Here is a 13076-nt window from a genome sequence, read left to right on the forward strand (position 1 = left end):
CGCCCGTGCCAAAATGTGCAAAATGTCAATGCGGCTACATCCTTGGGACGACGGGCGCCCCAGGTAGAACGTCAGCGCCCACAGAGCGCCCAATGGGGGACTAGGCCGCCCATTAAAAAATATCTACTTGACATTGATTCATTCAGAGTTTACAATTTTAAGATGATCTACGGCCATGGGACCAAACTGTGATAGGACCAGACTTGATATACCAGGTGGCTGATTCACGCCGCGCACTTCTGTAGGTATACTGTACCGCATGCACGAGTGCGGGCGGGCTTGCCTATCGCCCCTGTCCACGGCGCCTTACGAGCCGAGCGAGTAGGCAACCCGCCCGCACTCGTACATGCGGTACAGCATAAATACAGAAGTGCGCGGCGTGAATCAGCCACCTGGTATAGAGATGCTCCTGCTGCATTTAATTTTGAAGTATATTTTTTTAATCCTTTCAGAAAGAGTTATGATGAAAACCGACAAAACGTTTCTCCACTAACCAACCAGCAGCACTAGGCGAGAATTGCTGCAAGCCTGAGGAACCACTGCCATAGAAGCAGGTAGGGATAGTAGTTGATACAAAAGAGGAAGGCAGAAAGATGTACATACCTACTTTCTTTATTATTCACAGCAATAATCTAACATTCTTTAACAAGGTACAAGCAATCCTGTCAGTCACAAATTTGGAAGTTAATTGAAAAGATAAGATGGGCATTCTGTATCCAACTCCAACAAAATGAACAAGAAAAATACACCTGCCATCAGTTTTATAAAAACAATCTTCATATGATTTTTAGCATTGAAAGAACCAAAGTTCCATGTTCATGTCTCTTGACTATGATGGTGCAGGTTCATGGACATTTGAAAAAGGAAACAGAAAATTAGATTAATAAACATGACTGGATTTCTAAGCATTGAAAAATAAAGGACACAATTGTTGGGTATAAAATGTTCAATTCATCACATAAAAAAATCACTTTTCAGAAAATAGTCCCGATTGTTGACCTGGTTTTCAAACAAAAAAGTGATACATCCACATACAATTAAAAAAATTTGAATGGCTACAGTCAGTAGTTTTCAGAGTAGCTTCCTTCATAAGAGCCATTAGTGCCATCTTTCTCAGGTCTGTACTTCTCTTCGTCTTCTTCCTTGATAGGCATGCCATCATAGTTATAACCATCAGTGTAATCTGGGTAGTCTAAATAAAATTCAAGAAAACAAAGAATTACATTTCTAGAAGAATTAAAATAAAGTAAATACTGAACAGAAGAATATTTACCATCAGCAGGTTCTTCTTTGATTCTGACATCTGACTCTTCAAAGTCACCCCTGCCACGTCGTTCCTTGTCCCTAGATAGATAAATTTTACAAAATTTAAAATAGGTCTTCACCCTATCAATGTTCTTGCCGTAGGGATATTTACCTGTCACGCTCACGCTCTCGCTTCTCTCGTCTTCGTTCTCTGTCTCGCTCCTTGTCTTTGTCCTTGTCCTTTTCTTTATCCTTGTCCTTGTCTCTGGACTTGCTCCGTTTCCTCTTCCTCTCACGGTCCCGGTCGCGGTCGCGTTCTCGTTCCCTATCGCGAGGAGGCCTGTCCTCAATTTCTTCAATATCTGGATCACGAGGGCGGTCCCTGCTCCTCCTTCTTTTGCGATCTCTGGACCGACTGTTGAAACAAAACATAGTTAACACATGGCAGTTCTCAAAATAATTCGGGACATACTTACTTTGGAAAAAGCTATGGTAACAAAATTTACAAAGCTACATTGACTACTTGTGACAATATTGTCAATCAATCATTGAAAAAATTACTGTCTTTAAGTTAGAAAAATTAAAATAATAGTTGTGGGTAATAACATTGACTCGAACTGGACCATGTTGACAATTTCTTAGAATAGAAATAGATTTTATACCTGCGTGAGCGTCGTCTCTTTTCCCGTTCCCTACTTCTTGATCTCCTCCCTCGAGGCCTCTCCCTCTCCACATCCCTATCACGATCACGGTCACGATCTCTTTCCCGCTCTCGGTCTCTGTCTCTGTCTCCACCTCCAACACCGCGATCCCTGTCACGACCTCCAGCCATCTCCCGCTCTCTCTCCAAGCGGTAGCGTTCTCGTTCCCTTTCATTGTCTTCACGCCCAGAGTGCTTCAGGTTCACATCTGGTCCTCCACGTCTAGTACCACCAAGGCCGCCACCTGTAGAAAACACACAAACATCATAAAACCTCCGTCGTCAAAATAAATAATAATAAATCTCAATTTTTATCCTTACCAAGCCGTCTGGGAAGCCATCCCTTGACAGTTCGGGCTCGTTCCACATCTACCAGAACACGTCGACCATCGATTTTTTTGCCATCCGCATGTTTGTACGCAGCTGGAAGAACAAAACCGAATTAGGAAAAACGCTTTTCATAATGTCAAGGAACATGCAGAGTTGGTATCTCATTTTTCCTTCCTTAGTACAGATACTGAGACATTTTCTTTGCCTAGAAATTAGGTTTTACAATAAAAATTAACTTTAAGAAGCAAAACCTTTGTGAAAAGGACCACCGACATTAACAAGAAAAAACAATGACAAAAGTACTTTGACGTGAGTTTCAAATACTGACTGAGTAGTAGCCTGAAAAGAAAATGTTACGCATTATATGCTCGTCACTCCATTTCTGCTAAAAAGATACCTGTTAGGACAAATGCCACAATTCACAAAATATAGCTGAAGAAGGAAACATAACTTCAAACAGAAAGCGAGCAGAACTCGAGGGCTCAAGCGGACTCCTAAGGTATGTTTGAATACTACTTGTACATCGAAGGGAATGGAGAAAAAATAGGGCACCTTACAAGTAGTGAAATGTTTCTGAACTTCCCAGGCAGGAGTAATGCTGCCAAATAACAGAAAAAATATATCTGTAACATGTGTTAAAGGTTTGTGAGGCTTGCCTATGAATTGTGTAGAGTAAAACCATAAATTTTGCATGAGAATGTGTCTTGAGTTTCTACTTGGATGTCTTAGAACTGAAATGGTGTAACTGTTCCCAGAATATCATTCTATCAGAGGTAGCATCACTCCAGCAAAAGAAGTCCCAGGAACAAGCCACAACCAAGAATTATTTATCTGCATTGATGCATCGTGCAGCTTTTCAAGTGGAATTACAAAAAAGACGTATTCAGCCATACCTACCAAATCACCAATTTCAGTACTTACATCATGAAGAAACTCAAAATGTAAAGATAATTTACGGGGTAGGAAAGAGCCAGTTTATCCGCCAGCGATCAAAGATCCTTTTGTGATTGTTACCTGGTGCGCATTATTACTTACGTACACCGAGCGCAATGTTCTATTTCTGAAGCTAATTTTTAAGAGTTTAAACGGATTTTTCTTAAAGCTTGACTCAAGTTTTTCAAATTTCAGTACCCCATGAATGAAAGGAAGTAACTAAATGACAACTTTCAACCAATAAACCCCAGAAAAATTAAAAAAAAAAAAATGTGTGACATGACTGAGGGTTAAGCCATCAATATACTGTACTGCTTTGTATGTTGGGTCTTACCACACATACAAACCTAGTAAGCCAGCAATGTTTCGAATTGCACACAATTGAGGAAGGGCTTTAAGGTGTCGGCTGCCCGCCATGCTGTCCAAAAACAAGATACACACCCGATTAATGAATAGAATGCTCCAAACTTGAAAGATCAGTGCACCCCTTCCCCACCATCCCTCAAAATTAAAATTAAAAAAAGGAAACAAAAAATCTGCATTTAAGGAAGTTGTTCTGGTTATTACATTGTGTATGCTAAAATTTTACATTAAAACATTGAATAACTCAGAATTGTACTGAAGTAAGAGCTCAAAAATGATTGCCAACAAGGAAAGCAATAATGAAGCAAGCACACACACCAGATTTTAATGAAGGTAACTAAAAATTATAGTTTTAGATGTTTCTGGTATTGTGAGGAAAACAACCATGGAGTCATATATTCCTTCCTACAAGTCTAGAACACACATTCCCACCACCAAACACGGAGAGTGATAAAGAAACCCTAATTTTGAAGTTACTTGGCAAACAAGCCTCCCACCTTTGGCCCTTCCGTTCCTAGACATGAAATAAAAAAACATTTTCATCTTCACACTATGTAAAAACCAACCATCTTCCATAAATGTACTCAATAACAGTAACCTCCAACTGGTTAATTGAAGAGTGTATTGAAAGTAACTAAAATAAACTGTGTAATATTGTGGCTTTGGCAAATAGATCGATTTGCTCTGTCTACATAGTGAATGAACACAATATAATTAATGAATAGATTTATACGAAACAGCTGGAAGTTTTCTATCAGGTGCACAATCAGTACCATTACACTAATGTAATGATGTGAGGACTCAAACCAAAGAAAAATTACAGACTGCGTTAATGATTATTGAAAGGGGAATAGAAACCAAAGATACTTCCAGAAAGTACCACTAAAACAGAGGGAAAAAACTTCAATCCGAATGTTTTCAGGTGGTATCTACCCTTAGCATGTTGTTGAAACAAAGAATCAATTTCATGCAATGTGTGTACTGATAGAGTAAATGATAAGATGAAATATGTGAACTGAGCTTGAGTCTGCTGATACCCTAATGGATGACAAAAGTACAGCCACACTTCTTGTGTTGTGTGTGAAATGAATGTTATAATAGTATGGTAATTACATAACATTTAACATAGATGGCAGCAATTAATGGCTTTTGAGAGAGTGTCAACACATTGGTTTGAATCAAGTATAAAACCATAGAATATGTAGATGATTTTTGACATGTAGGTGGAGTCAAAAAAGACTGCCACATTATCAAATTCTAAGAAATAGACAAAAACTGATAGCAGGATCAAAACCACAATCAGCTTAGTAGGGCTGACAACTAGAATGAAGATGCTTATCATATGACACTCTCACAAAACTGAACATATCATCAAAATAAAAGAGTACTCACAATGCATGTCCCTTTCATGTTCATATTCGATGAAGGCATATCCCCTGGGTTTGCCGTTTTGGGTATTGTGACATAAGACAATCTGTAAAGTAAATAGATTGGATTAGATTAAAACAGTTTCACTTGAAGTACAATAATAACAGATAGATAAATTAGAAAAAAATTACCTTTTTAATTGCTCCATAAACTTCAAACTCTCTCCGAAGTTTAGATTCTGAAGTATCATAGTTCTACAACAAATACAGTATCAATATAGTTCATGATGCTTTCAAGAGCAAAGTGACAAACTACAGGTCATTAAGTATTACTTACAATACGGGCAACAAAAAGAGTCCTGAAGGGGTCAGTTGTAGCATTGGTGAAATTGTGAGGATCCCCTAAATAGGATTGAAACAAATTAATGAATCTTCAAATGATCGGAAAACATAATTTGATACACAAATAAATAGATGTACATACAAACTGCTATCTCTTGCTCAAGTTTGTAGGCAACTTGTTCTGCTCTTTCCCTTCTCCTCCTCTCAAGGCGCTCATCCCTTGTCTCCACCCGAGTAGGGGGTGGTGTGTCAGCAGGATCCTGGAAAGGAACAAATGATTACATCTGACGTAGGGCTTAAATTTGACTGGAAATAAAGAAATGAAGGCTATTCAACCTGTTTATTGAGAACCCGGTATAATTACCAATAGGTTAGTAGATTTACAAACTAACAAAGGGAAAATTCGTAATTCAGATCAATACTAACAGTAAAGAGGGATTCTAGTGATAAAATTGAAGGTTGGGTTGGAGCTCTTAAAATTAGCATCAACAACGAACCAACAACTCAAGAGCTGCGAACAGGGACGCGGCATAAGAGGCCCGTCCAAAAGATGAATCGGCCTTGGTATTTAATGCAGATCAGGGGGCCGCAGTGTGAGGCGATTTCTAGCTTAGGTCAACGTACCTCGAAGTTTTGTAAGAATCCACCGACACCCTGGTATCCACGATTCTTCTTCTCATGAGGAAGTTTGTCCGGCGGCGGTAGGAACGGTACAGGGTCACGCGGAGCAAACAAAGCCAACAAATTTTGAGGCAAAAATTGCGTCATTGTTGAAAGTGAACTCAGCAACTGAGTTCAGCGAATTTGGGCGAGGAATGGGCGTACCCTAACACATTAAAGAAGCCCAAAACTATCAGAAAACGACATTTCAAAAGCTGAACAACTCTCTGTTTACAAGTCTTGCGTCGCCATTTTCTTCAGGACAGGAAGTGAGTGTTCCAGCCAGCCGAGCTTTTTTTCAGAGACACTAGCGTCCTACAAGCTTGCCAACGTCTGTTACAGAAATGAAAGCAGCATGAAGGGACGCACATAGTTTGGGGTGAATAAATTAAGAGACTGGTTAGTATCCAGATGTTTTCAAAAAAACATTTATTGAATTTTCCGTACTTTCAAGCACTTCCTGATCAAGGAGAAATAATCAAAGTACGCGTTATTTCTTGTTATGTTGCAAGTACTTACTGCTAATTTGCATATAAGTCATATCCGGTTTGCCCGTCATGAATTTCTTCTTCTTTTCTATTTTGTTTTCTCGTAATCTCAAGAAGGCAGTTGCGTGTTTTCAGTTTTCGTAGGTTTCGTATTTTCGTGGTCTGCGTTTGCACAAGTTCGTAAAGTTACAAGAAATCATTTTTTCAATATATTGAGATCTCTTTATATTCGTGATGGCTGACGACGACTTCGATGTTGATGAGTTAGTTTCTATTTCATTTCGTCTTTCTAATAAATTACTAATTTATAAAGTGAATGAATGAAGAAATTCTTGTTATGGTTTAAGGTTATGCAGTACTGTAAATCCAGCAATAAGCAAACACTTCTTTCAAAGAAAAGGAGCTTTCTTATTATATTTCTCTTCCATCTTCTACAATTCGTCACTTTCAACTTTATGACATATTTATTTGTTCCAGTGCTGGAATTGGAGAAGATTTTGATGACGTAGAGGATGACGAAAACATTGAAGAACTTGATCAACAAGAGGTACCTTTTTTATTTTGAGTTAATTCAGTATTTACCAGGTTATTACCAGTTTATTATAAAATGGATGTAGTCTGCAAATCTTTGGACAAGTTTGTTTCTGCTGGATACATTTAAATTGTTCATCCTTAGTCATGTATCAAGCATTTATCTCTCTGTTTAGGAGGAGACAGAAAATGTGGATATCCTAGCTGCAGGAGCTGCAGGTGGTGGTGTGGTCAAATCCAAGCGAATCACAACTCGTTACATGACTAAGTAAGAGTAACTGCCTTAGTACTATTGTCCATGTATATTGGACAACTGTTGCGTACCTTACTTCACAATATAAAACTATTTCTTGCAATAATGTGAATTTTGTAGTCTCTATCAGGTTTTTTATTTTATTTTTATATGACTTGTTGCAGATATGAAAGAGCGAGAGTTTTAGGTACAAGAGCACTTCAGATAGCCATGTGTGCACCAGTCATGGTTGAACTAGAAGGTGAAACAGATCCTCTTCAAATAGCTATGAAAGAACTTAAGCAGCGCAAAATTCCAATTGTTATTCGTAGATACCTGCCTGATCAGAGTTATGAAGATTGGGGAATTGATGAACTTATAATCATTGACCATTAATTTATGTATTTTCAAAATCTTGTATAATATCCTACTATAAGTCAAACATTAAATAATTAGAAACTAAATCTTACTCAGCCATCATGCAATTACTACAGAACATTTAAACTTAAGAATTTACCTTATTTTATTATTAGGCCAGCACATTAAAATGAGGCTTAATAATCATTAGCTGCAAAGTTGTCTTTATCACATTGCCTTGTCAACGCAAAGTTAATTAAATCTGGATGATAAAGAAATGGTAATCGACATTGAAAAGGTTGCAACAAAAACTTCTCTTTTGTCTTTAAGAAGTATCCTCCAGGGATAAAAAAATGTTTACACAGCACAGCCAAACAGTTCCTCTTGTTCAGCCAAAACTCTCTAATTCATAAAATACAAAGTGATAATGTTCGATACTATATATGAATAAGATGTCAAGAACTTGGAGAGAATCAATTGGAAGGCAAACCCCATGATCACAACAAAATACTGAGTCATGTCTTTGTCAGTTCAGAAGAGATGCCATACAACACGCAACAAAACCATTATACTGTAAACAATAATTCTGAAGTATGGCACTTGACTTAAGAAAGTTATATTTAAATTACATAGTCAATGCATTCTAACACATCTTCCAAATTTACAGTCACAAACTTCACGTAATGCTTTTTGGACATGTGCAAGATTTGATTGATTACCACATCCTTACAACCAAAAATATGTCTTCAAAAGTAACACTGATGACACTTCATTAACTGTCAATTTGTCAAGACCAAAGTTTAACCAGTTCCAATCTTAAAATAAACATGATTTTCTAATTGTAATGCTGTCTCTTGACTTTGGTAGAATACCTAACACATGCTATTTTTCTCAATTACTACATGTATATCAGAAAAATGCATTAGATTAGGTAAATATAGAATAAACCAGGAACATTTTCATAGAATACCAAAATAAAATAAAAAATATGACTACACCATTCTAATGGTACAAATTTATAAGACCAAATAAATAACACAAATTCTCCCTGCACAGCTAGGAAGAATAAATAATCACAATAGTTAAAGATATACCACTCTAACCCAATGGAAACTTTGATTAAGAACTTGAATTGATGAATGATTCTTATACTCCAACTTAAAAAATGTAGGATCAAAAAGGGGACAGTAACATAAGAAATCCAGGTGAGTGTATTATGAGTTGAGACATCAGTTAAAATCATCAGATTCACAAAGATTGTACAGTGCTCCTTGAAAGCGGCTCATTTTAGGTGACGATGATTCAACATTGAGCATGACCACATGGAGGTCACGCTACACTCAATGTAATTATCCCAGGGAAGCAGTAAGCCAGAGCAGCAATAACTTGAGTACTCAGCAAGCGTGCTGATCATCACAGATCACAATCTGCTATTAGTTATTTTACATATCTAGCAGATTCATTTTCTCTGATGAAGACATCTTGAAACAAATGTCTTCAAAAGAGAGCACCAAGTCAATGAAGACTTGGGGTAATCAATACCAATTAAGCTACACAATGTCATAGACACATATCATTATGAACAAGAACACAAAGCCAGCCTTTCTACAAATCTATTAATATTTAGGATAATAATGAATATTTAAAAAAATTAGTTGGCTTGGCTTATATCTTAACACTAAGTACAACTGAACTGTAATTACAAAAGGAAGACAGCAAAATTTCACTAAATTTACTATAGGTTATTGCAGGGACAAACAATCCACCTATGATGAAATAAATAGATGAGGACAACCTGTCTAGCTTTAAACAAAACTTAGATAGATACAAATTAACTGTATCCTATCAACTGATTTACAGGTGACTTCTAAACTTCACAAAATCTACAAAATTTGTAAAGAAAAAGAGAACTAAAGAGATATGCCAACAAATATTCATCAAAAGATAAAATCAATGTGAATTATTTTCCATTTCATGTCCCATAACACAAAATGAAAGTAAGAAAAACAATCAGAACAGGGTTGAAATTATGTATGAGACCATTATGTTCTACCTCAAGAGTGAGGCATGAGTCACAATAGAGGCAACAATAACATAAATTTTTAGAGACATAAATTAACAGAGTTTCGGTCACATCATACACAGCACATCTAAATCATGTTCCCATCAAATTAAAAGTACCAATGTAAGCAACATCAGCAGCACATACTGATATAGCTGTGTGTTGATCATGTTATTGACTGCTGCTTGGCTGAGGACTTCCCTCCTCCTTCCTTTCTGCTGATGCACCTTCGACTTCTTCCTCCTCTTCATCATCTTCCCCAGCTTCAATCAGTTTTCTAGCCAGTTTTATAGCATGGTATTCATTATAATGAGCTTTCCTTTTGCTCTCAAACATTTTCCTTTTTGCTGAAAATTGATGTATCAAAAAAATTATTAACAAGCTAAGACTAAAGGTGGCGCTCCAATGAAACCTGGAACCCATCACCCATCGCTTCAGAGTTTGTTGTTACTGATGCAGTCTGAGTTTGCTAAATGCAAGTTGAAATTTTAGCAATGCAATAAACAAACTTTCACAAATTTTGCAGGCATTTAGGTGGCTCTATGAGACACCTATCAGTACCCATTATTTGTGAGAAGGCCCATATAGTCACTCAAACATGTCCATATTTTGTAAAAATGCAATTATTGCATTTGTATACTTCCAAAGTATATTTAGAAAAACTCCAGTTGCATCAAAAACAGCAAAATCTGAAATGGTGGGTGATGGGTTCCAGGTTTCATTGGAGGGCCACCTTAAGCCATTATAGTGGATTTTCCTTCCAAATACAATTTATACCTCTCTCTTCAGGAGTTTCTGATTCATCTTCTTCAGACTCGCTCTCAGACTCAAGCACTTTCAGAGACTTGTCAGCACTCTTCCTTATCCTGTAAACAAGGTTAAAATCAAGATAGGTTAGACGTTTTGGACAGGAACAGGGAGAAAAAGTATAAGAAAATAAAGACAGAGGGGTCAGACTTTTATACTATCTTTTGAAACATAGGCCTACTGGTCTGCAATGGAAGGAAGAATTGAAGAGTTATGAACAGAGGTTCCTGTTTCCATACTTACTTTTCTGCAAGTTCACCAGCATCTAATTCATCTGGTGGTTCACCTTCCCCTTCTTCCCAATTGTAGGGTGTTTTAGGTTCTTCGATTTTCATGTGGCCATAGTCTTTATCTGATGGATGTAACGTTGCAATAATATTCATTTCATCCCACTGCGTCTGCTTGCCTTTCTGCTTTCTGAAAGAAAGAGCAATCTAGTTAAAAATATGAGATGATAAAATAGTGTGGGTGAGCTGGATGAATGGGCGAAACAGTCTGGCACATGGCTAATTTGGTTCAGGAGCACTTAGTACCTGCTGGAAGTGCCAGCTGCAGAGGAAGCTTTGTTTGAAGATCTCATGCAACATAACAAGGTGAGATACAGTAATAATGCTTTCCAAAAAAGTAATAGATATTCTTTTTTTTAAAGCAGCATGATAGTAATTAATGTAATAGGTTAGTGCAGTTATTAGTATTTAAATTAAATAATATCATAGGTCATAAAATTAGTTTTCTCCAAATATAAGCTAGATTTAAAACTAGTTTTTTTTTGTACAGAAAAAAAAATACTGGTTCAGTAACAGGAGATAAAAAGGCACTCATAAGGTGGGAAAATGTATAAACATAGAACGTAACTAAATCTAACTTAAATTATTTTCTGCATTTACCAGCTAGGGTTGGCAGATTTGTGCTCTGCTTGTGCTCCACCATAACCTCTAACAATGCTAAACCAACCAAACGTAAATACTAAAGAATACTCAAATCGGATGTCATTGGATTAAGTATTCTACAGTAATTAAACGAAATCTCATGGTTTACACCCATGACAACGTTATTTATTGCAAACACACTCTTAAGATAGAAAATAAGAGGAAAACAAGCCAAGCCTCGCACGCAACACACACCACAACAACGCACGAAATGAACGAAATGCCAACAACAGGTCAGTAAAATCAAAAACGTAAAAAAAATTTGAAAAATACTTACTTCTGAGGACCCTCTTGTTTATCAAAACTAGAGGAATTCTTTAAAATTCCTTTGGATGGTCTCTTCTGAAGATTGTCCGCCATGTTTGCAAAATCCAAAACCTCTCAGGCGAGCAGAGAAGGCAACGTATGTTAGTTAAAGAGAGGTCGACGTCACCCTGAAAAGTTCCCTTCAAACGACAAAATGGAAAAAAAAAATTCGTTTAACGATAGAATTAGGGCAGAACAGGGTCACGGGCACAAAAATTATGCACACCAGGCTATAATAATCGATAGGGTGGAATTGTCATTTTTGATGGCAAGTTTGGCTAGGGTGTAAATTGTTATGAGAATTTCAAATGATAGATTTGTCAATTTATTTTTATTCTTGCTTGCTAAGCGTCTGCTACGAACGACCTTCGACCTACATCAACAATACTCTTCGTGTATGTATCTTTTCCCATAAATGAGGATGAATCTGATTCAATACACATTAATAAAACCTTTCAAATAAAAGCCCTTGGGAACTTACTCGAGATTCGCAAGATACGCAAAACCAAGACACTGGACTGGAATGCTTTGCAAGGGAAGGACTCTGAAAGGGGAAGGGGAGGGGTCCTGCTCTGGATGGTAGTGCAAATTGCCTACCCACCAAGTACACCAAGCACACATAAGGGAAGGGAACCATACCCCTTGCTTTCTCCATTTGTGACCTGTTTGTCATAACTTACAATTTTTCTGGTAGGAAATTCAATATTTTGCATACAGTACATAGACCCAGGCCAACATAAGACATTATAGTCCTGATTACAACATAAAGTCTCCACTCATTCAAGGATTTCATTGTATCGTAACGCCCAACAATTTTTGAAAGTATTTTAAAGAGAGATGTGCAAAAATTGTAATAAAAGTACTGGGCTAAGGATTGACCCAACGTGTATGTGGTTTCAAATCTTTACTCATCTGTGAGTGTTATATCTTCATGGACTTAAAACGGATTTAGCTCCGGCAGCGACAACTTCGTCCCAGTAGCTCTTGGCTCTGACAACTAATAATAAGCATAGAGTTTCATTAAGCTATTAGTAACCACTACAAATTTCGGTGGGCTGTCGTCAAATAACTATTAGTTTGAAAGACTAATTAAAATTTTTGTTTGGTAGGGTTCTCCGGGATGGGGTGAAAGGGGGGGGGGGCATCCTCTCATTCGGGCTGTATAGTCCGATCAGCAATCGGGCACGAGTCAGTTCGTGGACGGGTCGGCGGAACAAAAGCAGGGTCCCGAAGTGGAGACCCTTTAGCGAGATGTCCTCTAGTCGGCCCCCCTGTACTAACTCGGCAAAAAGGAATGCAAGGCCACACAGACGCACATGCGAAGCGAGCACGCACACACACAAGAAGTGGGCTGATTAGAAAGCTAACGGGCCCCTGACGACTACTGAGGACCTGTGCGTTTAAAGTTAACTAAGCAGGATACC

The 13076-nt window shown here is 37.6% G+C and overlaps 3 protein-coding genes across 4 annotated transcripts; 1 reads left to right on the forward strand and 2 right to left on the reverse strand.

The window, feature by feature from the left end:
* Nucleotides 1-596: 596 nt before the first annotated feature.
* Nucleotides 597-6224, reverse strand: LOC113210766 (U1 small nuclear ribonucleoprotein 70 kDa). Its single transcript, XM_026428905.2, has 10 exons — nucleotides 5905-6224; nucleotides 5423-5540; nucleotides 5276-5340; nucleotides 5131-5193; nucleotides 4964-5045; nucleotides 2267-2368; nucleotides 1908-2190; nucleotides 1418-1660; nucleotides 1274-1344; nucleotides 597-1192 (listed from the first exon to the last, which is right to left on the reverse strand). The coding sequence occupies exons 1-10, from the start codon at nucleotides 6046-6048 to the stop codon at nucleotides 1062-1064; spliced, it is 1302 nt and encodes a 433-aa protein (XP_026284690.1). The 5' UTR covers nucleotides 6049-6224; the 3' UTR covers nucleotides 597-1061.
* Nucleotides 6225-6522: 298 nt separating this feature from the next.
* On the forward strand, nucleotides 6523-7660 carry LOC113210741 (DNA-directed RNA polymerases I, II, and III subunit RPABC2). Its single transcript, XM_026428856.2, has 4 exons — nucleotides 6523-6691; nucleotides 6906-6975; nucleotides 7136-7227; nucleotides 7377-7660. The coding sequence occupies exons 1-4, from the start codon at nucleotides 6663-6665 to the stop codon at nucleotides 7585-7587; spliced, it is 402 nt and encodes a 133-aa protein (XP_026284641.1). The 5' UTR covers nucleotides 6523-6662; the 3' UTR covers nucleotides 7588-7660.
* LOC113210740 (protein phosphatase inhibitor 2) lies at nucleotides 7574-11783 on the reverse strand. 2 transcript variants are annotated; one of them, XM_026428854.2, is made up of 5 exons: nucleotides 11624-11783; nucleotides 10951-10992; nucleotides 10661-10834; nucleotides 10388-10476; nucleotides 7574-9957 (listed from the first exon to the last, which is right to left on the reverse strand). In XM_026428854.2, exons 1-5 carry the CDS (start codon nucleotides 11704-11706, stop codon nucleotides 9782-9784), a joined length of 564 nt encoding a protein of 187 aa, XP_026284639.1. In that variant the 5' UTR covers nucleotides 11707-11783; the 3' UTR covers nucleotides 7574-9781. The 2 variants fall into 2 exon arrangements, with proteins under 2 accessions (XP_026284639.1, XP_026284640.1); XM_026428855.2 differs by lacking the exon at nucleotides 10951-10992.
* Nucleotides 11784-13076: the final 1293 nt, after the last annotated feature.

The sequence above is a fragment of the Frankliniella occidentalis genome, unplaced genomic scaffold (genome assembly GCF_000697945.3).
Source record: "Frankliniella occidentalis isolate FOCC.00 unplaced genomic scaffold, Focc_3.1 Scaffold36, whole genome shotgun sequence".
Taxonomy (NCBI): Eukaryota; Metazoa; Arthropoda; class Insecta; order Thysanoptera; family Thripidae; genus Frankliniella; species Frankliniella occidentalis.

Coding starts and splice junctions, on each gene's coding strand:
- LOC113210741 (XM_026428856.2), top strand. CDS start 6,663: ATGGCTGACGACGACTTCGATGTTGATGA. Junction 6,692..6,905: donor GACGACTTCGATGTTGATGA/GTTAGTTTCTAT, acceptor TATTTGTTCCAG/TGCTGGAATTGGAGAAGATT. Junction 7,228..7,376: donor ACAACTCGTTACATGACTAA/GTAAGAGTAACT, acceptor GACTTGTTGCAG/ATATGAAAGAGCGAGAGTTT.
- LOC113210766 (XM_026428905.2), bottom strand. CDS start 6,048: ATGACGCAATTTTTGCCTCAAAATTTGTTGGCTTTGTTTGCTCCGCGT. Junction 5,541..5,904: donor GATTCTTACAAAACTTCGAG/GTACGTTGACCT, acceptor GTTCCTTTCCAG/GATCCTGCTGACACACCACC. Junction 2,369..4,963: donor ACATGAAAGGGACATGCATT/GTGAGTACTCTT, acceptor TTGTTCTTCCAG/CTGCGTACAAACATGCGGAT.
- LOC113210740 (XM_026428854.2), bottom strand. CDS start 11,706: ATGGCGGACAATCTTCAGAAGAGACCATCCAAAGGAATTTTAAAGAAT. Junction 10,835..10,950: donor GCAGCTGGCACTTCCAGCAG/GTACTAAGTGCT, acceptor TCTTTCTTTCAG/AAAGCAGAAAGGCAAGCAGA. Junction 10,477..10,660: donor GCTGGTGAACTTGCAGAAAA/GTAAGTATGGAA, acceptor CCTTGTTTACAG/GATAAGGAAGAGTGCTGACA.